The 26,670-nt window shown below is 44.8% G+C and overlaps 1 protein-coding gene across 4 annotated transcripts in view; it reads left to right on the top strand.

Moving 5' to 3' along the window:
* Positions 1-26,670, top strand: part of NDUFAF7 (NADH:ubiquinone oxidoreductase complex assembly factor 7) — a 152,866-nt gene that overhangs the window by 33,534 nt on the left and 92,662 nt on the right. For all 4 annotated transcript variants that reach the window (XM_044290076.1, XM_044290074.1, XM_044290077.1 and 1 more), the window contains 2 exons: positions 912-1,022; positions 1,676-1,889. In XM_044290076.1, the coding sequence (XP_044146011.1) occupies positions 912-1,022; positions 1,676-1,889 (325 nt within the window). The remainder of the gene's footprint in view (positions 1-911; positions 1,023-1,675; positions 1,890-26,670) is intronic.

Genomic DNA, 26,670 nt, shown 5'->3' with positions numbered 1-26,670 from the left:
TTTTTTGAAATTCAAAACTCCCTGGAACATGAGATGTCCCACCTACAATGTTATTTTTGAATACTAGAGATGCATATATTTAATTTAAAATTGAGTTCCAAAGAATACCTCACCTGTTTAGGCTACTTTCACACTAGCGTTCGGGCGGATCCGTTCTGAACGGATCCGATCATAATAATGCAGACGGAGGCTCCGTTCAGAACGGATCCGTCTGCATTATTTTTAGCATAGAACAGCTAAGTGTGAAAATAGCCTAGTACGGATCCGTCCAGACTTTCAATGTAAAGTCAATGGGGGACGGATCCGCTTGAAGATTGAGCCACATTGTGGCATCTTCAAACGGATCCGTCCCCATTGACTTACATTGAAAGTCTGGACGGATCCGCACGCCTCCGCACGGCCAGGCGGACACCCGAACGCTGCAAGCAGCGTTCAGCTGTCCGCCTGTCCGTGCGGAGGCGAGCGGAGCGGAGGCTGAACGCCGCCAGACTGATGCAGTCTGAGCGGATCCGCCTCCATTCAGACTGCATCAGGGCTGGACGGCTGCGTTCGGGTCCGCTCGTGAGCTCCTTCAAACGGAGCTCACGAGCGGACCAGCGAACGCTAGTGTGAAAGCAGCCTTAGTCTCAATAGGGCAGACCGTGGTGTAAGCTAAAAGAACCTCTCTAGGTAGTGTACAATAAATCTAGAATAAAAAACTAATAACATATACTCAAAGAGGATTGCTATATAACTTCTTTATGGAGACATGCACTATTTAAGATGAAATGAAATGCCAGAATGATTATTGGAAATTTGCCCAATATATTGGGGAATTTGAAAAATAATGGCCTTACTTGAAGAATCTATCCTAATGGCATTGTTTATTATTTCTGTATTCTAAAATTAACTTCTTTATTTGTTTTACATAGCTAATTGGAATTTGGTGTATTAGCGAATGGATGTCTGGTGGAAAATCAAAATCTCTCAAGTTAGTGGAACTAGGTCCTGGAAAAGGTAGTCTAATGGATGACATTTTGAGAGTAAGTATACGCATGTGTACTTGTGTATTTTAGATTGTGCCTCAGTTAATGGATTTATAAAAAGTGGTTGTCCAGCAGATGAGAAATTCTGGGTGGACATGGTGTAAAGAAAAAAACAAGCAATACTCACTGTGCAATTCCCCAGCTAAGATCCCCCACCTTCCTTGCACTGCTGGATCAACACTTACTGGGTCTCTCACTGTTGCCTGCCTGGATCTCAACATGCAGGAAATGCTCAGTGTTTGGGCGCGCAAACTTTTTCTGTGTGGTTAAGAGACACTAGAAAGTAGAGACCCATGGGGATTCCAGAATGTGTCAGAACAGCAGCAGAGGGGAATTAATGAGGTCAGTATTGCTTGTTTTATTTTTGTAACCCATACTGATCCTTTTCTAAGAATTTTTCAATCCATTGGACAACCCTTTTATTTTTACAAATTCCATTAAAAGAAGAAGAAATCCCCAGTTATCAATGTATCGGGATACCTGAAAGGTGCACTGGGCATTGTGTTGTTTTTACTACTTTACTATGTTCCTTGGAAAAAACTATATGATTCAACTATTACAATCCTTCTTACATTTGATGTGATATCTGCTAAATCCTTGGATTTACCATTTTCTATACAATTGCTAAAGTTTATTTTATTTTTCTACAGGTCTTCAGCCAGTTTCAGCATCTACTAAATTCATGTGATATTTCTATACACTTAGTAGAAGTGAGCCCTAAACTAAGTGAAATTCAAACAATTAAGCTAACAGGAAAAAATATTGAAACAATATATGATGAAGATACTTCAGCCTATAAGAAAGGCATAACAAAATCAGGACTTGAAATTTCCTGGTACCATGATGTACAAGATGTGCCAGCAGGTAAATTTCACTATGCTTAATTACAAAGTGTTAAGATTATATGCTGTACATACACCCCTTTTTTATGGCGGTCCTGAAGGGGATTTAGGCTGGGCTGCTTGTTTTAAATTTGTTTTACTGTCCTGATGAAGGGGGTGATTCTCGTAGACGAATTAAAGCAATTTTTTAACTATACACCTCATCTAAATGGTATCCTTGGCAGCGCCCGCAGAAGAAGTTCATCTGTTTTTATCCGGTACAAGTTTTACTTTTTTATTGTAGATTTTTAATGTTTGTTTGCATTAATTCTTGTTGGCGCACACCTCAGGGGACACTATTCAATTTTTAACCCCTTAGTGACATAATAAATTTTAGCCTTAAGAACCAATAACATTGTCCCCTTTTGTTTTCTAGCAGTCCTGTTTAATTTTTCGTTCAAATTTTATTTATTTTTTTAATTTAGAGAGATTAGTTGTTTTTTAGGAACCATTTTGAGGTCTATGTAGTGTATTTAATAACTTTTATTTTATTTTTAGGAGGAAAGATTAAAAAAACAGCAATTTTTACATTATTTTGTGGAGTTTTTTTGTGGCATTCACTGTGGTAAAAATAACATAACTTTATTATGTACGTCAGTACAATTATAATATTGCCATATTTCTATATATTTGTTTTACTATTTTTCCTTTCCTCCTGCCGTCATTTGATTTTATATGAAAGCCTAGATTGCCAGCATTCAAACAAAACCAATTCCATGCTTCTAGCTTCTACTATTCAGGAGATTTCAGCAGCTAAAGCAGCCCTCCCCCATTCCACAGTTAAGTACTTTTCCCAAAGCTCGAGCTCAGCTAGGTGGTTAAATGGTTAAAAAAGGTAAAAAAATTAATAATAAAATATATATATATAACTAGAGAAAGATAGGACTGCACTCCGGATAAAAGTGAAATTCTGTGAGGCTTTATTCACCCATAGTATGGCAACTTTGCGACGTTTCGGCTCACAAGAGCCTTCTTCCAGCATAGAAACAGTGAAAATGGCGACATATAAAGGCATGTCTAAAATGACTGACCAATCATATTGTGGTTACAATCATAGGTAGATTAAACACATGTGAGGCATATGAATAAAGTGCAAGTGCATAATTATACAAGTGTATGAAAGATATACAACTCAGGGACTTTCTCCCTGTGTGCTAATCATATATATAAAAAATTACTATATGGATTTATACAGTGTGTACAATAAAGTGAATAATACATTGGACGGAGATCTTGGATATCGCACCTCTCGATGAAATGGCGTCCGCTTACAGCATCGTGTTTCCTTGAGCGTCTCTATTCATCCACTGCGCATGCCCAGGTTCGCGTCATCGTCTCTGTCATACAGTTCTCCGGTGACGCATGCGCTATCGCCTAGTTGCTTCAGAGGCGCCATTTTGGTAAAGGGCAACATTGCCCAACCAATATGTAGTACATGAGAGACTACGATATGCAAAATGCTTTCCTATATGGTACATTGTATATTGAGCCGCAGTAGGTACATCCTACTAGATCAGTATGTGAGGAAGGAGCCAACTTTGTCAAGATGGATCCATCCCACTACGCGGCATGTGTCAGAGGGGGACACGTCAATGTACCCGACCGGCACCGCCAACGTAATTACTGAAGATTCGCAGCCATAAGAGGAATTCTTAAAGGAAAACGTGCAAATAAAACAAAGAAAAAATATTTTCCCTTTATCACTGGAGATGCGCAGTGCAAGATTTTTTGATGTTGTAGCATTATTCCATTATCATCGAAGAGGGCCAGATCCACGATCTCAATCCAAACTTCTTATAAAATTAAAAAATGGTTCTAAAAGGCAAAGAAAAATTAACAAATTAATAACAAAATTGAATACTCCGTATGATGTACTTATTCAGTATTATCACTGTTTCAAGGCACAAAAATACTAAGCAGGGGAGGAAGAACAACAAATGCAGAGAAAATATGGTTCAGCTTCATTACAGGCTTTTTATCTAAATTCTACATTAAGTCCTATTGGATGCAAGCTATCCAAGGTATAAATCCATCTTAATTCTCGTTTTTTTAAGATGGTCAGACGGTCGCCACCTCTCCTGGGCATTGCAACATGATCAATTATCCAGCATCTTAGATCCCGTTCACCGTGATGAAGGGATGCAAAATGTCTGGAAACAGGTAAATCAGTGCGGCTTTTCCTAATTGAATTTCTATGATTATTTAATCTGACTTTTAGTTCAGTAGACGTTTCTCCTACATATAGTAGATTACATGGACATGATAAAACATAAATTACATATGACGACGTACAGGTCAAATGAAATTTAATTGGATATTCTTTATTTGTAAATGGATGTACAAAAGATTTTGACTTGCAGATATAACGACAATTTACGCAATTAAGACACGGGAAACATCCCAGCCCCGCTTGCGTCAATGGTCGCTGAATGACATGTTTTTTTGGACCTACATCTGCTTTGACCAGATAATCTCTCAAATTTTTATTTTTCCGATATGATAACAGAGGAGGATTTTTAAATTCAGGGACATCTTTAATTCCTTTACTGAGAATATTCCAATTCCTTTTTAAAATTTGTCCTATCTCTACACTGTAGTTGGAGTATGTAGACATAAATGGTATCCTCTGAGTTTTTAAAAGAGTGGATTGTGCACGTTCTGTATCACTATTAAGGATTTTATTTTTCTGTTCATTTAACAATTTGCGTGGATAACCGCGTTCCCTGAATTTACCAACCATCATATCTAGTGTGGTTGGCAATTCATTGTGGTCAGATATAATGCGTTTTGCCCTCAAGAATTGGGATTGTGGAAGATGTTTGATAAGACTACGTGGGTGATTGCTTTCAAAGCGTAGAATCGTATTTCTGTCCGTCGATTTGACGAACAGCCCCGTACTTATTCTGCCTCCATCTAGTTGAACATTAGTGTCTAAAAATGACAAATGGTTTGCAGAATATGATATAGTATACTGAAGATCGGCATCCATGCTATTCAAGTATTCATGAAATTGAGTCAACTGTACTTCAGTACCAGTCCATAGGAGGAAGACGTCATCTATGTATCTCCACCACCTCAAAACATGTTGAAAGTGGTGGGATACATAGATAAAGTCCTCCTCCACATGGCGCATATATATATTCGCGTACGTTGGGGCCACATTTGACCCCATCGCAACGCCACGTTTTTGATTAAAAAAGGTGTCTTGGAACAGAAAATAATTATTTTCAAGAATTAATTTCAAAAGAGAGATAATAAAATGTTTGGTCTCCATAGAGATATTTGTACCTTCAAGATATTTATTGACTGCTCCAATACCTTTCTCATGTCCGATCGATGTGTATAACGATACTACATCGAAGGACACAAGAAATAAAGATTTTGCATTACTAATATCAACAGATTTTAATTGTTCCAAAAAGTGTCCTGTATCTTTAATGTAGGATTCTCCAGCTGTCGAGAAATGCCTCAACATTTTGTCCAAAAAAATGGCTATTCTACTGAATACGGAGTCTGAGCCTGATACGATGGGGCGGCCGGGGGGATCCACAAGACTTTTATGCACTTTAGGTAAAATGTATATTACCGGGGTAACAGGAAAAGGTACCTCCAAATAATCTCTTAAGTCCTCGTCTATAATACCTGCCACCACCGCATCAGACAGACTCTTTTTCTCGTGCGTGGCATTGGGGGACACAGCACCACGGGTATATGCCCAGCTGCCACTAGGAGGCTGACACTAGAAACAAAAAAAGTGTTGGCTCCACCCAGGTGGGCTATACCCCTCTGCTAGAGCCAGAATAACTCAGTCTAGTTCTAGTGTCCGTAGGAGGCAGACATGACCTGCTAGCAGGTCTTTCTGCTAATTTTATTTTATTTTTATTTATTTTTTTCCTTTTTTTCTCTACAGGTAGCAGGGGTGGCTCCATCGTGTTCCACCTTAGTTACCCCCCTGCGGGCGCGTACTCGGGTACCTTGCAGCCACCCAGTCCCCAACGTGACCTGCTTCTGCAGTGGATTCCGGCGGACCCACGGCTTCCGTGTTGAGTCCGCCGAGGGGGTGGTCATGCTGCGCCTGAATTAATCGGAGGGTGAGTATGAGCTTACTCCCCCCCCTCCCTCCCCTCCCTCCCTGTATAGCCTGGGCCTTCCTTTACTCTCCTTCCCTCGGGAGAAGCATCCTTCTGGAGCTTTTTTAATGGGGTCTGCTCCTTTAAGACGGCCGTTTTCGGCTTTCCCCCTCTCCCTACCTCAGGTGACTGTGTCCCCTCCTCTGCCTGTCCGCGGCGCTTACATTTGCTTTCTCCAGCGCTGGCGGGCAGGGGTGCCGCGCTCTCTCTCGTCCGGCAGTGCTTGGATATTACTAGAGGCCCCGGCTTTTGCTTGGCCTAGGCCGCGGTCACGTGGGCGGGCTCCGTCTCCGCCTCCTGGGCTTCCCGGGCTTCCTCTCTTGCTCCCTCCCCTTGTGGGCGTCCCTCTGGGAGGTTCCTTTTTTCCGCCCAATCCAGCGCCAGCGCGGGCTGCTGGGGGGGCGTTTCTTCTTCCGAACGGCTTCTCAGTGCCTCTGATCTGAGCGGTGTTCGCGTGCGTCGCCATCTTCTCTCTGCGCCCGGATCCTCCTGCGATCGGTTCCTGGGACACAGCACCATTGGTCGTGGTAGGCAGCCTCTGGCTGACTTCTTCTTTCCAGGTTCCACCATCCGCCATCATGTCTTCCTCTGGTCAGGCCCCCACTCCCCCCGCCGCCATTTCCACTCATTACGCCTGCTCTGTGTGTAATAGGAAGTTCCCATGCGGCCAACCTACGTCCCTCTGTGTGCAGTGCCTCGCCCCCGGGCCCGCCCAGTCCGCTCCTGCGGCCCTTACCTTGTCGGTTCTCCCGGAATGGGCTGCTACCCTGTCCCAGGCCATAGGTAGCCTTGCTAGCCTCTCCCAATCCCTGGCGCAGTCTCTGGACAGTCTCCCTGCCCAGATTGCGGCTGCCTCTGGCAGGGCCTCTACCGCTGGTGATGCGCCTGGCGACAGTTCCCACCATCGCTCCGGCACTCGGTCCCGCAAGCGACCACGTACGGTCTCGGCTGGGTCCCACTCCTCCTCAGTTACCCCGGATCGCTCTCCGGTTAGGTCTGAGTCCGGTGAGATTTCTTCTTCAGCCGCTTCCGCTGCTCCTGGGGACTCCTCCGCTTCAGATTCTGAATCTGAGCGGTGTTCGGCGATGTCGGCAGCCGTGCAGGATCTCATCAGGGCCGTTCGGGACGCACTCCATGTACAGGACATTCCCTCGTCCTCCTCCCTGGAGGCAGTGTCCTTCCGCCGCTCTAAGCGGTCCACGGTGGTTTTCCCCAATCACGAGGATCTGGACGCGCTCCTTGCCAAGGAGTGGCGTCACCCTGACCGGCGCCTTCATCTCACCAAGGCTTCTGATGTCCCTTATCCCTTCTCAGAGGATTCGGTCAATCTCTGGACGATTCCCCCTCTGGTGGATCCTCAGGTCGCTCGTCTGGCGAAAGCTACTACGCTTCCCCTGGCTGATGCGGCTTCCTTGTCGGATCCCGCTGATAAACGGGTCGACTCCTTGGCCAAGTCCGTTTTCATCGCAGCGGGCGCCGCCATCCGCCCTGCGTTTGCCGCCTCTTGGGTCGCCAAGGCATGCGCTATTTGGGCAAAGCAACTTCTCCGTGCCTTACCTGCTGACTCTGACCAGGGGGACTTGGCAGTGCTTGCCTCCCAGATCTATCAGGCTTCCAAGTTTCTTTGTGACGCCTCTATGGAATCGGCTCGCCGCTCTGGGCGTGCGGCCGCCAACTCTGTGGCTATCCGCCGCACCATCTGGCTTCGTTCCTGGGCGGCGGACTCCGCCTCCAAGAAGGCTCTTATCTCTCTTCCCTTTCTCGGTGGAAAGCTTTTTGGGAAACGCTTGGAGGAGCTCATCTCCGAGGCCACTGGAGGTAAGAGTTCTCTTCTTCCTCAGAATCAGCCTCGCCGCCGTCGTTTCCCCGGGTCGTCCTCCCGGACGCAGTCCTTTCGGTCCTTTCGGGCCCCTCCTGCCCGATCTGACAAGAAGCCTTCCAGGCCTTCCTTTAAGTCCAGGCCCTCTTGGCACGCCAAGCCCAAGCCCGCTCGTCCCCAGTCCACTAAGCCTCCTTCCGCATGACTCGATCCCCGTCATGGTGGGAGGGCGCCTGCTCGTCTTTCGGGATGTTTGGCGGGCAAACGTAGAAGACGCTTGGGTTCTCGAGGTGGTCTCTTCTGGGTACAGAATCGAATTCGCCGACCTTCCGCCCAGTCGTTTCTTCTTGACGTCCCCCCCCATGTCTCCCGCCCGAGCAGACAGGTTTTTTCAGGCCATTCATTCCCTGCGTGCTCTGGGGGTCATCGTTCCGGTTCCAGAGTCAGAACGTTTTCGGGGCTTCTACTCGAACCTATTCACCGTCCCCAAAAAGGACGGCTCACTCCGTCCTATCCTGGATCTAAAGGCGCTCAATCACTTTGTCCGGGTCCGTCATTTCCGCATGGAGTCCCTCCGGTCCGTGATCGCCTCTCTGGAGTTGGGCGAGTTCCTGTCGTCTATCGACATTCAGGATGCCTATCTCCACGTTCCCATCGCCCTCTCCCACCAAAGGTTCCTTCGCTTCGCGGTGGGTTCTCTTCATTTCCAATTTGTAGCCCTTCCCTTCGGTCTGGCTTCCGCACCGAGGGTTTTCACCAAGGTGTTAGCTCCCCTCGTGGCTCTTCTTCGTGCCAGAGGGGTCGCCTTGGTGCCTTACCTGGACGACCTTCTGATTCGGGCCCCGTCTCCCGAGGACAATCTGTCCAGCCTGAGCATCACCCTCTCGGCTCTTGCTCAGTTCGGGTGGCTTGTCAACCACTCCAAGTCCTCCCTTATCCCACGCCAGAGGATGCTCTTTCTGGGCATGCTCTTCGACACTCGCCTCGGGCGGGTGTTCCTTCCCCCAGAGAAGATTTCTTCTCTTCAGGCGGGGGTGCATCTTCTCCGCAGGCCGTCCTCTCTGACCATCAGGACGTGTATGCGCGTCCTGGGGAGGATGGTGGCCTCATTCGAAGCCATTCCTTATTCCCAATTCCACTCTCGGGACCTTCAGATGTTCATCTTATCCAGGTGGGACAAGTCCCCGGAGGGTCTCGATCGCCTTGTTCGTCTCCCCCCTCAGATTCGCCTGGATCTCTCCTGGTGGTTGCTTCCTCGGACGGTGTCCCTGGGCCGGTCTTTCCTCCCTCTCGGGATGGGGAGCGGTGTTCGAGTCCCTCACGGTTCAGGGTCTGTGGTCTGTTCAGGAATCCTCCCTGCAGATCAACGTTCTCGAACTCAGGGCAATTTTCTTAGCGCTGTCGCACTGGACTTCTCGTCTGCGCGGCCTCCCGATCCGGATTCAAACGGACAATTCCACCGCCGTGGCTTATCTGAATCATCAGGGGGGCACCAGGAGCGTGATGGCCCTGCGAGAGGCCTCTCAGATCCTGCGATGGGCGGAGGACCACGTTCCCATTCTCTCCGCCGTCCACATTCCCGGGGTCGACAATTGGGCGGCAGACTTTCTCAGTCGTCAGCTCGTCGACCCGGGCGAATGGTCTCTCCACCCGGAGGTGTTTCTTCAACTGTGTCTCCGGTGGGGAGCTCCGGACGTGGATCTCTTCGCGTCTCGCCTGAATCACAGACTTCCGCGCTATGTTGCGCGGTCCAGGGATCCACAAGCTCTAGCGGTCGATGCCCTAGTTCTGCCTTGGTCTCAGTTCGACCTTCTGTATCTCTTTCCGCCCATCCCTCTTCTGCCTCGAGTGCTCAAGCGTCTCAAGGCAGCCCGGGTGCCGGCGATTCTGGTGGCTCCGGATTGGCCCCGCAGGGCGTGGTACGCAGATCTCGTGTTCCTGCTCGCCGACGTTCCATGGCGTCTTCCCCTGCGCCGCGATCTTCTTTTCGCAGGGCCCTCTGTTCCACCCGAATTTACCGCAGCTTCGTTTGACGGCGTGGCTGTTGAGACCGCGGTCCTGAAGGCCCGTGGTCTCTCGGACTCTTTCATTCAGACGATGCTTCGCGCTCGGAAGCCCCAGTCGGCCCGTATTTACTATCGGACCTGGAGGGCGTATTTTGCTTGGTGCGAGTCCGCACGTTTTCGTCCCCTCCTTTTTTCGGTCCCTAATATTCTGGCCTTCCTTCAGGCTGGCTTTGATAAGGGGCTTCGCCTGGCTTCTCTCAGGGGGCAGATTTCTGCCCTTTCGGTCCTTTTTCAACGTTCTGTGGCCGCGCGGGCTCAGGTTAAGACTTTTCTGCAGGGTGTCGCTCGCCGAGCCCCTCCTTTTCGCCTTCCGGTGGAGCCGTGGGACCTGAATCTTGTCCTCGATGCTCTTCAGTCCTCTCCTTTTGAGCCCTTGGCAGACATCTCTCTGTCGTTTGTGTCATTTAAGGTTGCCTTCCTTGTGGCTATCACCTCTATCCGTCGGGTTTCCGAACTGGCGGCGCTTTCCTGCCGGTCGCCTTTCCTGGTGTTCCATCAGGACAAGGTCGTTTTGCGTCCCGTTCCTTCCTTTCTCCCTAAGGTTGTCACCCCGTTTCACATCAATGAGGAGATTATCCTTCCTTCCTTCTGCCCTAATCCTTCTCACCCTCGGGAGAAGTCTCTCCATTGCCTGGATGTTGTTCGGGCCCTCCGCTGGTACCTTCGCCTCACGGAACCCTTCCGTCGTTCGGATTCTCTTTTCCTGGTTCCGGCGGGTCCTCGTAAAGGTTTGCCTGCCTCCAAGGCCACCATCTCTCGCTGGGTTCGGTCGGCTGTCAAGGAGGCCTACGCCGCGAAGGGCCGTGCTCCCCCTTCCAGGTTGACCGCTCATTCGACTAGGGCAGTCGGGGCTTCCTGGGCGGTGCGTCATCAGGCTTCGGCTGCCCAGCTTTGCCGGGCCGCCACCTGGGCGTCAGTTCACACTTTTTCTAAATTTTACCACATTCATTCCATGGCTTCTGCTGATGCCAGCCTGGGGCGTAAGGTTCTGCAGGCAGCGGTGCTTTAGGTTGCCGTCTTGGCATTCTTCTTCCCTCCCTCAGGGACTGCTTTGGGACGTCCCATGGTGCTGTGTCCCCCAATGCCACGCACGAGAAAAATGGATTTTTTGTACTCACCGTAAAATCCTTTTCTCGTAGTAGGCATTGGGGGACACAGATCCCACCCTTTCCTTGGAGCATTTATTCTTGTTCGTGGTTCCGGCGTTTGCTTGTGGTTGTCGGGTTCCCCAGTTCAAGACTTGTTGGCACTCCGTTTCTTTTTGGTTCAGGTGTGGCGTTCCTACTGCTTTTTGTACTGACTGAGTTATTCTGGCTCTAGCAGAGGGGTATAGCCCACCTGGGTGGAGCCAACACTTTTTTTGTTTCTAGTGTCAGCCTCCTAGTGGCAGCTGGGCATATACCCATGGTGCTGTGTCCCCCAATGCCTACTACGAGAAAAGGATTTTACGGTGAGTACAAAAAATCCATTTTTTATAGTATTCATTATGACGAATTTCGGATCACTATGTAGGATACCATATACATTAGTGTCTTCCAATTGACGTTGAATTTCTTTAATATATTTGGATGTGTCAAGTACAACTACCCCCCCGCCCTTATCAGCGGGTTTGATTGTTATAAGGGAGTTGTCCTTGAGTTGCGCCAAGGCCTCAATTTCTGCAGTGGTTAGATTAGGATTTTTCAACATATTTAATTCCCCTATGGAGGACTTCAAATTTTTTATGTCTCTTTTGACCGCAGAAATGTAGGCCTCTACTGCTGGCTCATTGACAATCGGAGTAAAGGTACTTTTGTTTATCAAACCTAATTTTTTAAGTGTTAGTTCACTAGTGCGTGTTTGTAAATTAGTGCTGGTACCCCTAAAAAAACTTTTCAATTTTACAGAGCGAAAGAAACAATTTAAATCAATTTCTAAATCAAACCAATTTACCTTGGAACTGGGAGAAAATGAAAGTCCTTTGGATAGAACACTATATTGTGCTTCAGTCAATTGCATAGATGACAAATTGAAAACTATGGTTTCTTTTTGTGTGAAGGTGCTTTCATCGACTGCAATCTGGTCCTGTTGTAGCGTTGTTTTTGTCTTCCTTCTATGTCTGGAGCCACCTCTTCTGATTCTTGTTCTTTTCTTTTCTTTATGTCCTGACTGCTCCCTAAAAAAACGGCGTTATCATCATCTGTAGTTGGTTGAGTGTTCTTTCTTTTCTTCCTATTATCATGGTTAAAGCCCATATTGGAAAAATCTGAATGCCACGCATAAATGTCCCCTTTTCTATAATCCTCAGTATCACGTACCCATTTGTTCCTTTTCCCTTCTTCTATTATTTGCAGAAGATCCACTGGACCCAGGAGATCAATATTTATTATCCAATGGTCAAAAAGACCAATAATACCTGTTTTAGGTCAAATTTTAAAATATAACTTTTATTGTTATTTATTAGAATAATTTTCCCCACATATAATACAAAACAAACAAACAAGAAACAACTCTATTGAGAGTGTTTAAAAATATATATGTAAGGGATGGTGTCCACGGGGTGATTGTGGTACTGTATCAATACCTATTCCCGGATAATATCCTTCTAAGAATGATAGTTGTGTTAAGTAAGTGCACCTCAAAAGGTTATCTTCACCCTTGATGGTGCCCTGGTGTTATATACCACCAGATTGTTCTATCATTCAGCGATGTGTGCGGTCTGCTATTAGCAACATTACATATTTATTAAAGCCATGTGTCTCGCTGCTTGTTTCAGCTTAGTATCTATTTCCAAAGCGACTCGCTACATCTACACCCTCGTGGTCATAATCCAGGGCATACTGCGTCTGCAGCTCGCAGTGCTGTGAATATGCTTTCCCTAACATACGTTTAAAAATTATTACGACGAAGCTCCCCCGACATGTTTCATCGCTCGCGCGGCTTCTTCAGGGGGATGGAGCTACATTATTATGCTATTATCACGGTTAAAGCCCATATTGGAAAAATCAGAATGCCACGCATAAATGTCCCCTTTTCTATAATCCTCAGTATCACGTACCCATTTGTTCCTTTTCCCTTCTTCTAATTCAGTTTGCAATTTAGTTAATTGATCTTTAATTTCATCTTTATATTGTAAAAAATCATCTTCAGACAAAAGCATTTGTAGTGAACGTTCCACCTCAAGTAAATCAACAGAAAGCGTTGCCACTTCAATTTGTAGGAATTCAATATTTAGTAAGATGTAGTCCAATGAGTATCTGTTGGACAAAATTTCAAATCTTTTGCAGAATGTATCATTCGTAGGGAAAAGATTGGGGCGCAGATTGGAACGCATGACCCTCGGTATCTTTTTGTCTTTATAATATTGTCGCACTGATTTACCTGTTTCCAGACATTTTGCATCCCTTCATCACGGTGAACGGGATCTAAGATGCTGGATAATTGATCATGTTGCAATGCCCAGGAGAGGTGGCGACCGTCTGACCATCTTAAAAAAACGAGAATTAAGATGGATTTATACCTTGGATAGCTTGCATCCAATAGGACTTAATGTAGAATTTAGATAAAAAGCCTGTAATGAAGCTGAACCATATTTTCTCTGCATTTGTTGTTCTTCCTCCCCTGCTTAGTATTTTTGTGCCTTGAAACAGTGATAATACTGAATAAGTACATCATACGGAGTATTCAATTTTGTTATTAATTTGTTAATTTTTCTTTGCCTTTTAGAACCATTTTTTAATTTTATAAGAAGTTTGGATTGAGATCGTGGATCTGGCCCTCTTCGATGATAATGGAATAATGCTACAACATCAAAAAATCTTGCACTGCGCATCTCCAGTGATAAAGGGAAAATATTTTTTCTTTGTTTTATTTGCACGTTTTCCTTTAAGAATTCCTCTTATGGCTGCGAATCTTCAGTAATTACGTTGGCGGTGCCGGTCGGGTACATTGACGTGTCCCCCTCTGACACATGCCGCGTAGTGGGATGGATCCATCTTGACAAAGTTGGCTCCTTCCTCACATACTGATCTAGTAGGATGTACCTACTGCGGCTCAATATACAATGTACCATATAGGAAAGCATTTTGCATATCGTAGTCTCTCATGTACTACATATTGGTTGGGCAATGTTGCCCTTTACCAAAATGGCGCCTCTGAAGCAACTAGGCGATAGCGCATGCGTCACCGGAGAACTGTATGACAGAGACGATGACGCGAACCTGGGCATGCGCAGTGGATGAATAGAGACGCTCAAGGAAACACGATGCTGTAAGCGGACGCCATTTCATCGAGAGGTGCGATATCCAAGATCTCCGTCCAATGTATTATTCACTTTATTGTACACACTGTATAAATCCATATAGTAATTTTTTATATATATGATTAGCACACAGGGAGAAAGTCCCTGAGTTGTATATCTTTCATACACTTGTATAATTATGCACTTGCACTTTATTCATATGCCTCACATGTGTTTAATCTACCTATGATTGTAACCACAATATGATTGGTCAGTCATTTTAGACATGCCTTTATATGTCGCCATTTTCACTGTTTCTATGCTGGAAGAAGGCTCTTGTGAGCCGAAACGTCGCAAAGTTGCCATACTATGGGTGAATAAAGCCTCACAGAATTTCACTTTTATCCGGAGTGCAGTCCTATCTTTCTCTAGTTATAATATTGGGTCTCTGCCGCCGCCCTTGTGGATTTTGCACCCATATTGAAGGTGGTGCTCCCTCAGGATTTTTCTTCTCTCTATATATATATATATATATAATTCCAATTGAAAAAAAATTTGCTGTTGAAATATCCATTGAAACAATGCGTTCAGCAAAACTAAAATCTCCACATATTTGGTATCACCGCTTCTGTAACTACCTACACTATGCAGTTATCATGTAATTTATCTCGTACAGTGAACGCCATAAAAAAACAAAATGACCGAATTGCTAAATTGCAAAATGATACCAATGAAAACTACAAGACGTCCCACAAAAATCATACCCCCACAAAGCTCCATAGAAATAAAAATCTAAAAGTTATGGGTCTTGGGATGCGACAATGCAAAAAACATTTTCTTCTTTTAAAAAAAAATAAAGGGTTTTTATTGCTGTAAAAAGTGGTAAAACTTAAAAAAACAAATCTACATGTGTTTAGTATCACTGTAATTGTACTGACCCTGAGACTGAAGTTATATTATTTATGCTGAAATATGAGCGCTGCAAAATTTATAACGTAAAAGCTCAGTGGCAGTACTGCTGTGTTATTCTATCCCCCTCCCAGAAAGAGTTAATAAAAGTTAATAAGTAAGTTATGTGTACTGTGGCACTATTAAAAATGACTTGTCCTGCAAACAACAAGCCCTCATACGGCTACATAGACAGAAAAGTAAAAAAATTATAGCTCTTGGAAGATGACGATCTAAAAATTTTGTCGGTAAAGGACAAAACAGAAAACAGGCTTCTTTACCCCTATTCTTTACCAGGCCAATTTTTCTGTTTTAGCAATGGGCCTTTCTGGCAAATATCTATTTATTTCTGAGCCGACCTACATGTATTTGATGTTATTTTGCACAGGGCACCTTTCTTTTGTGATAAAACATTGTATATTTTTCTTTTCTTATAAAAAAATTTCAGTTACAAAAACCATTTCTAAAGCCAATGCTGTATGTTTGTATCATGAAAATGGACGCTATTTGTGTAATTTACCTAATGGCTGTGTCCGCCATTTCATGCAGTCTGCTCCTCCCCTAAACTCCTAAGATTTATTTTCCACTAACATGATGATGCAGCACTTACCTGCAGTGTGCTGTCTGCATCTCCCTGAGAACAGGAAAAAGCCATGGAAACTTAAGGGAGAAGCACACAGAGCGGGAAGGGTAGTGAGCTTAGGAAGTTTCAAAAGCAAAGCCCACCCGCTGGACATTTTGAAACCATTTTTCATAGGATTAAAAGCACTTTTCCTGGACGTTCAATAGAGAGCCAATGTTCTGATGGCCACTGCTTGTAGTTAGATTAGCGAAAACTACCTGACAGACTCTCTTTTATACCTGCAGATTTTTGCAATTGATTTTCAGAATTTGCCATTAAAAATCAGCCCTGTGTAGCATTAAACCTTACGATACCTGAGGTTTTTCATTTTTGGGTTTTGATTTTGCTTCCGTCTTCCTTGAGCAATACCTTTTTTCCTATTCACATATCCATATGAGGGCTTGTTTTTTGCGGGACAAGTTGTATTTTCTAATGACCTCATTGAATATGGCATACAGTTTAGTGGGAAGCGGGAAAAAAATGCCAAATGGGATGAATTGGAGAAAAAAATTCCTCCACAGTTTTACAAGTTTTGTCTCTATGGTGTTCCCTGTGCGATACCACATATGTGTATGTGTGTACATACACATATATATATATATATATATATATATATATACACATATATATATATATATATATATATATATATATATATATAGGTTTTCTATTAAATACTGAAAAAAATAAATGAAAACTTTGAAGCAAAAATTCTATGTAATTTTTTTTACATCACCATATTCTGACTCCCTTAACTTTTTAATAGTTATTTCTACTGAGCTATGTGGGGGCTTTTTTTTTTTTTTTTTGCAGGATTCTTTTACCATTTTGAAGTGTGTGTGTGTGTGTGTGTGTGTGTGTGTGTGTATCTCTTTTTGATCAGATTTTATTAAATTTTATGGGGTAAGAGAAGCAATGAAAAATATGATGAATCAGCCATTTTGATCCTTTTTTCATTATGCCATTCACAGTATTGGAAAAATATTTTTATATTTTAATAGAACGAGTGTTTTTGGACGCGGTGATGCCTATGATGTTTATATTTATTATTTATGTATTTATTTTTTATTCTAAGGAAAGGGGGGTGATTTAAATTTGAATAATTTTTTTAATATTTAGCCTTTTTTTTTTTTACTTTTATGAAATTTTTTGTAGCCTCTCTAGTATGCTACAATATCCACTAATATCCATATAGTAATTCTTTAATTGCTGATCTCCTATGTTGGCCTGCCACCTGATGGCCAATATAGGAACTGCAGCTCTAATATTTAGGGTCTTTTCATACAACACTTCCGGGTTTTTTCACCCTTTACTTGAACACAGCATCTAAAGGCTGTAATGTCCACGATTGGCGTTATTGCCGGTCATTGACATTACGCGGGCCTCTGCTGTTTGAAACAGCAGAGACCCATCGGCTATTGCGCCCGCAGCACGCATGAGTGGGTGTAGGGCTGAAACGATTATTCGAATAACTCGATTAAATCGAGTCAAAAAATTCATCTATGCAGTTTCCCTGCATCGAGGAATCGTTTAGATCACGTGATCACGGAGCGGGAGTGAAATTAAGCGTCTCACTCACCGCTTCCGTGTCCTCCGGAGGCCAGAGAGGCAGGACTGAGCGGAGGAGGAGGGAGGAGGAGGGAGTCTCTCCCTCCCCATTGTGCACGGCTGCCGCTGAAGACCAAGTAGGCGGAGGAGGGGAGGGACTGAGTAGGAGTAGGAGGAGGAGGGGAGGGGAGGGACTGTGGCCACTGCGCCACCAATGAATGTGCCGGCCATATCCCACAGGGTCCCCCTCCCCCCCCCCATCATTGGTGGCAGTGTCAGTACCGATCGGAGCCCCAGCAGTGTAATGCTGGGGCTCCGATCGGTTACCATGGCAGCCAGGAGTCACGCTACTGAAGTCCTGGCTGCCATGGTATGTTAGTGAGCAGAGAGCAGCGCATTATACTCACGTGCGCTGTGGCCGGCGGTCGCTCCTTCTCATAGGTCTGTGCGGCGCATTGCTAATGCTGTAAGCATTAGCAATCCGCCGCACAGACAGAAGAAGGAGCGACCGCCGGCCACAGCGCACGTGAGTATAATGCGCTGCTCACTAACATACCATGGCAGCCAGGACTTCAGTAGCGTGACTCCTGGCTGCCATGGTAACCGATCGGAGCCCCAGCATTACACTGCTGGGGCTCCGATCGGAACTGACACTGCCACCAATGATGGGGGGGAGGGGGGGGACCCTGTGGCCACTGCCACCAATGATTAATACTGGGGGGGGAGTTGCGTTACCAGAGGGGGCAGGCAAAACAGAGGCTGGGGGGAGGCAGATCAGAGGCTGGGGGGAGGGGGGGGAGGCAGATCAGAGGGGGGGAGGCAGATCAGAGGCTGGGGGGAGGGGGAGGCAGATCAGAGGCTGAGGGGAGGGGGGGAGGCAGATCAGAGGCTGGGGGGGAGGCAGATCAGAGGCTGGGGGGGAGGCAGATCAGAGGCTGGGGGGAGGGGGGGAGGCAGATCAGAGGCTGGGGGGAGGGGGGAGGCAGATCAGAGGGGGGGAGGCAGATCAGAGGCTGGGGGGAGGGGGGGAGGCAGATCAGAGGCTGGGGGGAGGCAGATCAGAGGCTGGGGGGGAGGCAGATCAGAGGCTGGGGGGAGGGGGGAGGCAGATCAGAGGCTGGGGGGGAGGCAGATCAGAGGCTGGGGGGGCAGATCAGAGGCTGGGGGGCAGATCAGAGGCTGGGGGGGAGGCAGATCAGAGGCTGGGGGAGGCAGATCAGAGGCTGGGGGGGGCAGATCAGAGGCTGGGGGGAGGCAGATCAGAGGCTGGGGGGAGGGGGGAGGCAGATCAGAGGCTGGGGGGGAGGCAGATCAGAGGCTGGGGGGGCAGATCAGAGGCTGGGGGGAGGCAGATCAGAGGCTGGGGGAGGCAGATCAGAGGCTGGGGGGGCAGATCAGAGGCTGGGGGGGAGGCAGATCAGAGGCTGGGGGAGGGGGGAGGCAGATCAGAGGCTCGGGGGGAGGCAGATCAGAGGCTGGGGGGGGGGCAGATCAGAGGCTGGGGGGGAGGCAGATCAGAGGCGGGGGGAGGCAGATCAGAGGCTGGGGGGGGCAGATCAGAGGCTGGGGGGGGCAGATCAGAGGCTGGGGGGGAGGCAGATCAGAGGCTGGGGGGAGGGGGGAGGCAGATCAGAGGCTGGGGGGGAGGCAGATCAGAGGCTGGGGGGGAGGCAGATCAGAGGCTGGGGGGGGGCAGATCAGAGGCTGGGGGGGAGGCAGATCAGAGGCTGGGGGGGAGGCAGATCAGAGGCTGGGGGGGAGGCAGATCAGAGGCTGGGGGGGAGGCAGATCAGAGGCTGGGGGGAGGCAGATCAGAGGCTGGGGGGGAGCCAGATCAGAGGCGGGGGCAAGCAGATCGGAGGCTGGGGGGGAGGCAGATCAAAGGCTGCGGGGGGAGGCAGATCAGAGGCTGGGGGGGAGCCAGATCAGAGGCGGGGGCAAGCAGATCAGAGGCTGGGGGGAGGCAGATGGAGAGAGAGTGGTTAATGGAGGCTGCAAGCACCACCTTGGCATGTATAAAGTTATTGGTTTAGAGAGGGGTTAATGAAGGCACCTCCAAGGTGCTTTCATTAACCTCTTCAAACCAATAACTTTATACATGCCTAATGCCAAGGTGCTTCCATTAACCCCTCAAAACCCAATGGGCATGTATAAAGTTATTGGTTTGGAGGGGTTAATGGAAGCACCTTGGCATTAGGCATGTATAAAGTTATTAACCCCTTCAAACCAATAACTTTATACATACCTAATTACGTACGTTATTTTAAGTAGCTTTTTCTTATTAGATTACTCGATGAATCGAGAAATATAATCGATAGAATACTCGATTACAAAAATATTCGTTTACTGCAGCCCTAAGTGGGTGCCATGTTTAAAGACCCCTCCAGCGTCATACATGTACGGCGCTGGTAGTGAAGGTTAAAAAAAAATTGCTGCTTCTAGTGCATCCCCCCTCCCCAAAACGCAGCCTTCTCTAGGCGTGTTTTTTTTTGTTTGTTTTTTAATGTATTTTATCATAGGCATCACACTAGGATGCATAAAAAAAGTCAGTGTAGGACAAATTGAGGGATATTCGCATCTTATAAAGTGATGATATATTACCAGACATGCCCTTTATGATTGTTGGTTGTGTGGTTTTCTAAAATTCGAGTGCCATGCTTTTCTCTTTAGAGTGTTGTGAATAATTGTCCACCACTGAACACTAACTCAGTGTAACAAAAATAAATTTCCAGAGACACTGCGCTGAATCAGCATTGTGGTCCCTAAATGCTCAGGTTGTATGTACCAGGAATACACTGACCCTTTAAATTTTACAGTAGTTGTAATTAGTCTTCTTTACGTATTTTGTATTAACAAATAAAGGATTTTTCAGTGGTATATACAGTGGATATAAAAAGTCTACACACCCTTGTTAAAATGTCAGGTTTCTGTGATGTAAAAAAATGAGACAAAGATAATTCATTTCAGAACTTTTTCCACCTTTAGGCTGAATGCACACGGTCGTTGTTCACGGCCGTGAGCGGTCCGTGGAACCACGGCCTGGATTCCTGCTGAGTGCAGGAGCGCACGGCGTCATGGGTTGATGCAGATCCGTTTTTTTGCGGATTAGATGCTGACCCGTTCACTTCTATGGTGCCTTTTTCTATTCCACGGTTCCACAAAACAAATGAAACATGTCCTATACTTGTCTGTGAAAATCAGGACATGGCCCCATTGAAGTCGATGGGTGCGCAAAAATACTGAATGCTATGTTTATTTGCGGATTTGCAAAAAAAACTGATAGCATTCAGTATTTTTGCGGACAGTTCAACTGCTTTAGTTGGTCTTTCCTGAAATTTTCTTAGTCGCATCCCACAGCAAAAGCCATGGTCCACAGAGAGCTTCCAAAACATCAGATCTCATTGTTAAAATGTATCAGTCAGGAGAAGGGTACAAAAGAATTTCTAGTCATCATCAAGTGGAGAACTGGACGTCCCTCCAAAATTGATGAAAAGACTAGAAGAAAACTGGTCTGGGAGGCTGCCAAGAGGCCTAAAGAAATATTAAAGGGCTTCTGTCAGCCCACTAAACCCTTTTTTTTCCCCCCCCCCGTTAATATTAATCCCTACACTGCAAGCTCCCTGTACATATGCTAAATATTAATTTTCGTTCAGTAGATATTGTTAAAAATCAAGTTTTATCATATGTAAATTACCTTGCTACCAGCAAGTAGGGCGGCTACTTGCTGGTAGCAGCCGCATCCTCCTCTCATCATGACGCCCCCTCCGCCGTTTGATTGACAGGGCCAGGGAACGGGTTCGTTCTCTGCTGGCCCTGTTCGAATTCAAAATATTGCGCCTGCGCCGTACCTTTCTTTAATCGGTGCAGGCGCACTGAGAGGCGGCCTCTCTCCCGGCCGCTCCATCCTCAATGCGCCTGCGCCGGGTGTAGATGTGACGTCATCGGCGCAGGCGCATTGAGGATGGAGCGGCCGGGAGAGAGGCCGCCTCTCAGTGCGCCTGCACCGATTAAAGAAAGGTACGGCGCAGGCGCGATATTTTGAATTCGAACAGGGCCAGCAGAGAACGAACCCGTTCCCTGGCCCTGTCAATCAAACGGCGGAGGGGGCGTCATGATGAGAGGAGGATGCGGCTGCTACCAGCAAGTAGCCGCCCTACTTGCTGGTAGCAAGGTAATTTACATATGATAAAACTTGATTTTTAACAATATCTACTGAACGAAAATTAATATTTAGCATATGTACAGGGAGCTTGCAGTGTTGAGATTAATATTAACGGAAAAAAAAAAAAAGGGTTTAGTGGGCTGACAGAAGCCCTTTAAAGGAGCTGCAGGAATATCTGGCAAGTACTGGCTGTGTGGTGCATGTGACAACAAGCTCCCGTATTCTTCATATGTCTGGGCTATGGGGTAGAGTGGCAAGACAAAAGACTTTTCTTACGAAGAAAAACATCCAAGCCAGGCTACATTTTGCAAAAACACATCTGAAGTCTCCCAAAAGCATGTGGTCTGATGAAAGCAAGGTTGAACTTTTTGGCCATAATTCCAAAAGGTATGTTTGGCGAAAAACAACACTGCACGTCACCACAAGAACACCATACCCACAGTGAAGCATGGTGGTGGCAGCATCATGCTTTGGGCAGTTTTTTTTTTCAGCTGAAACTGGGGCCTTGGTTAAGCTAGAGGGAATTATGAACAGTTCCAAATTCCAGTCAATATTGGCACAAAACCTTCGGGCTTCTGCTAGAAAGCTGAACATGAAGAGGAACTTTATCTTTCAGCATGACAACGACCCAAAGCATACATCCAAATCAACAAAGGAATGGCTTGACCAGAAGAAGATTAGAGTTTTGGAATGGCCCAGACCTGAACCCGATTAAAAATGTGTGGGGTGATCTGAAGAGGGCTGTGCACAGGATATGCCCTCACAATCTGACAGATTTCGAGTGTTTTTGCAAAGAAGAGTGGGCAAATCTTGCCAAGTCAAAATGTGCCATGCTGATAGATTCATACACAAAAAGACTGAGTGCTGTAATAAAATCAAAAGGTTCTTCAACAAAGTATTAGTTATGCAACCCTATTATTTTTTCCCCTCTACCTAAAGGATTTCAGTTTGTTTTTCAATTGAGTTGTACAGTTTATAGGTCACATTAAAGGTGTAAAAAATACTGAAATGATTTATCTTTGTTTCATTGTTTTTATACATCACAGAAACCTGACATTTTAACAGGGGTGTGTAGACTTTTTATATCAACTATATATATTTTCACTGGACTTGGCAGGAAGTCTACTAGGCTATTCCATAGTGTTTCTGTGCAGTATATTGGCCAGACAGAGGTTTGGTCTGCATCTATTTGAATAATGCCCCCCTGGAAATTAGGCTTTAGTTTATTTATTTATTTTATTTTTTGTGGAATGATTTGTGTTTTGATTGCACCATTTTGGGGTACATACAGACAAGCCCCTGTGCCTGCGTAAGTATGTAAGGATGGCAGTGCAGCCACAATTGGCGGGCATTGCATTAGTCTTATCAATTAATCATTGATAGTCTATCCTAAGGATATCATTAACCCTTTCAGGACCATGGCCTCCTGACACCTGAATGTCTAAAGCAAAATTTGATTTCTTTGGAATTGACACATTCTAAGGATGAATAGTTTTTTGCTATAATTTGTTTAAATTTTTATTTATTTTTTTCTGGCATTGGTGCAGCTTTAACAAAGCCCCTAGCTTTTCAATATTTGAGTTTTACTGTTTGTAGTGGCAAATATATAAACACAAAGATTTTTTTTTAACCTTTTTATAATAATTACTTTACCGAAAAGTATGGCAATACCAAATAGAACTTCCCCATTTAAAAAAAAAATGCTATAATGCCCAAGAACAAAGGTATCCATATCTATCCAAGCTCATCCCTCACCGTTAGCTTGTACGTGGCATCTATAAATAGATACATAATACCCGTGTCTAAAAAGTATGTATTGTAGGTGTTGAGACAAAAAAAAAAGTTATTTACCTTTGTGGATTTTGAGTAACATATTTCGCATGATATGGACACATTATTACAAAGGCGCAAAACTCCCATGTAAAGCTAGTTTCACATCTGCGTTTTGTTTACCAGCATTCCAATCTGGCAGAGTATCACAATACCGGAGAATAACATAGAAACATAGAATGTGTCGGCAGATAAGAACCATTTGGCCCATCTAATCTGCCCAATATACTGAATACTATGAATAGCTCCTGGCCCTATCTTATATGAAGGATGGCCTTATGCCTATCCCATGCATGCTTAAACTCCTTCACTGTATTTGCTGCTACCACTTCTGCAGGATGGCTATCCCATGCATCCACTACTCTCCCAGTAAAGTAATACTTCCTGATATTACTTTTAAACCTTTGCCCCTCTAATTTAAAACTGTGTCCTCTTGTGGTAGTTTTTCTTCTTTTAAATATTCTCTCCTCTTTTACCTTGTTGATTCCCTTTATGTATTTAAAAGTTTCTATCATATCCCCTCTGTCTGGTCTTTCTTCCAAGCTATACGTGTTAAGGTCCTTTAATCTTTCCTGGTAATTTTTATCCTGCAATCCATGTACTAGATTAGTAGCTCTTCTCTGAACTCTCTCCAAAGTATCAATATCCTTCTGGAGATTATGGTCTCCAGTACTGAGCACAATACTCCAAATGAGGTCTCACTAGTGCTCTGTAGAGTGGCATAAGCACCTCCCTCTTTCTAGTGGTAATGCCTCTCCCTATATACCCAAGCATTCTGCTAGCATTTCCTGCTGCTCTATGACATTGTCTGCCTACCTTTAAGTCTTCTGAAATAATGACCCCCTAAATCCCTTTCCTCAGATACTGAGGTTAGGACTGTATCACTGATTTTATATTCTGCTCTTGGATTTTTACGCCCCAGGTGCATTATCTTGCACTTATCAACATTTAATTTTAGTTGCCAGATTTTGGACCATTCCTCTAGTTTTCCTAAATCCTTTTCCATTCAGTATATCCCTCCTGGAACATCAACCCTGTTACAAATCTTTGTGTCATCAGCAAAAAGACACACCTTACCATCGAGGCCTTCTTCAATTTGGCTGATAAAGATATTAAACAATATGGGTCCCAGAACAGATCCCTGAGGTACCCCACTGGTACCAAGACCATGGTCTGAATATACTCCATTGACTACAACCCTCTGTTGTCTGTCCCTCAGCCACTGCCTAATCCATTCAACAATATGGGAGTCCAAGCCCAAGGACTGCAATTTATTTATAAACCTTCTATGTGGGACAGTATCAAAAGCCTTACTAAAGTCTAGATAAGCGATGTCTACTGCATCTCCGCCATCTATTATTTTAGTCACCCAATCTAAAAAATCAATAAGAGATTAGTTTGACATGATCTCCCTGAAGTAAACCCATGCTGTTTTTCATCTTTCAATCCATGGGAGTTTAGATGTTCCACAATTCTCTCCTTGAGTATGGTTTCCATTAATTTCCGCACTATTGATGTCAGGCTTACTGGCCTATAGTTGCCCGATTCCTCCCTACTACCTTTCTTGTGAATGGGCACAACATTTGCCAATTTCCATTCTTCTGGGATAACTCCTGTTGCCAGTGATTGGTTAAATAAATCTGTTAATGGTTTTGCTAGTTCACCGCTGAGCTCTTTTAATAGCTTTGGGTGTATCCCATCAGGCCCCTATGACTTATTTTTATTAATTTTAGACAGCTGACTTAGAACCTCTTCCTCTTTAAAGACACATGCATCAAAAGATTCATTAGTCTTCTTTCCTAACTGAGGTCCTTTTCCTTCATTTTCCTTTGTAAAAACTGAAGAGAAGTATTCATTGAGGCAGTCAGCTAGTTCTTTATCTTCTTCCATATACCTTCCTTCTTTTGTTTTTAATTTTGTAATTCCTTGTTTTAGTTTCCTTTTTTCATTTATGTATCTGAAGAATGCCTTATTGCCTTTTTTCCCTGACTGAGCCAATTTCTCTTCTGCCTGTGCTTTAGAAGCTCTTATAACTTGTTTGGCCTCTCTCTGCCTAATCTTAGAAATTTGCCTGTCATCCTCGTTTAAAAAAAAATAATAATTCCTAAATGCTATCTTTTTGTTTTTAATGATCTTGTCCACTTCTGCTGAGTACCACAGTGGTCTCTTCCTTTTTTTTTTTTTTTTTGCTTTTACTGACAAGCCTAATGCAATTTTCTGTTGCCTTCAATAGTGCCACTTTTAAGTAGTCCCATTTCTCCTGGACTCCAGTGAAACAGTTCCAATCTGATAGAGACTCGTATACCACTAATCTAATTTTAGAAAAGTCAGTTTTTCTAAAATCTAAAACTTTTGTTTTTGTGTGGTGTGACTCCGGGTTGGCTTCCTTCCGGGTTGGCTCCTCAATTACTTGCTGTAGAGATAATCCCAGTAGGGAATTTAGAATATCTGTACTCCTGGCAGAACTAGCTATTTTGGTTTTCCAGTTTACATCAGGAAGATTGAAGTCTCCCATAATGATAACTTCCCCCCTTCAATGTCATTTTAGCTATTTCCTCAACTAGTAGATCATCTAATTCTTTGACTTGGCTAGGTGGTCTATATATCACACCTACACGAGTTACCTTATGATTATCAAGCTGCAAGTTAACCCAAACTGACTCTAAATTGTTCTCACTAACTTGTATCAAATTAGATTTTATGCTATCTTTTACATACAGGGCCACCCCTCCCCCTTCTTGCCTTCTCTGTTTTTCCTGTATAGAGAGAACCCTGGTATTGTTATATCCCAGGCATTACTCCCATTGAACCACGTTTCAGTAACAGCCACTAAATCTATATTCTCAGATGCCATTATAGCCTCAAGTTCATTGATTTTATTCCCTAAACTGCGAGCATTTGCAGACAAGAATCTGAGCTTGTCATTTCTTAACCTTTGTGCTACTGGCATCTTGTGCATTGTTCCAGGGGGCAGTTGGACTGCTCGATTATCACTCTTTTGCCCATCTCATTTCCGTTTTCCCCTAATTTTCTATTGACCAAAAATTACTTCAGGATACATCTGTTTTGTCACAAATCCAGCAACGGAGCAGAATAAAAATCATATGCTGCATCTTTTTGGTCCGGTCGACATACTGGATCAAAATGGATACTGCAGTCAATTTAATGGAAGTCAGTGGCTACTTGATTACTTTTTCCAATAGCATCCAGTATTAAAATGCGCATGAGTGGTAGCCGTTTTCTTCACACCTTTTGTGACCAAAAATAAGTATTAAAGTTTAACCCCTCTCGATCGCCATCTTGAATTTTCTGCAGTCCAGAAAGTGTGGCCAGACACAGATCAAAGCCCTATAAAGGTAAAAAAAAACTTTTTACTATGTAAAAAGTATATATTTTACTGTTTTTTTTAAATAAATAAAA

This window comes from Bufo gargarizans, chromosome 4 (assembly GCF_014858855.1).
Source record: "Bufo gargarizans isolate SCDJY-AF-19 chromosome 4, ASM1485885v1, whole genome shotgun sequence".
Lineage (NCBI taxonomy): Eukaryota > Metazoa > Chordata > Amphibia > Anura > Bufonidae > Bufo > Bufo gargarizans.
The sequence above is the reverse complement of the archived record's forward strand: the minus strand, read 5'-3'. Positions and strand labels throughout refer to the sequence as shown.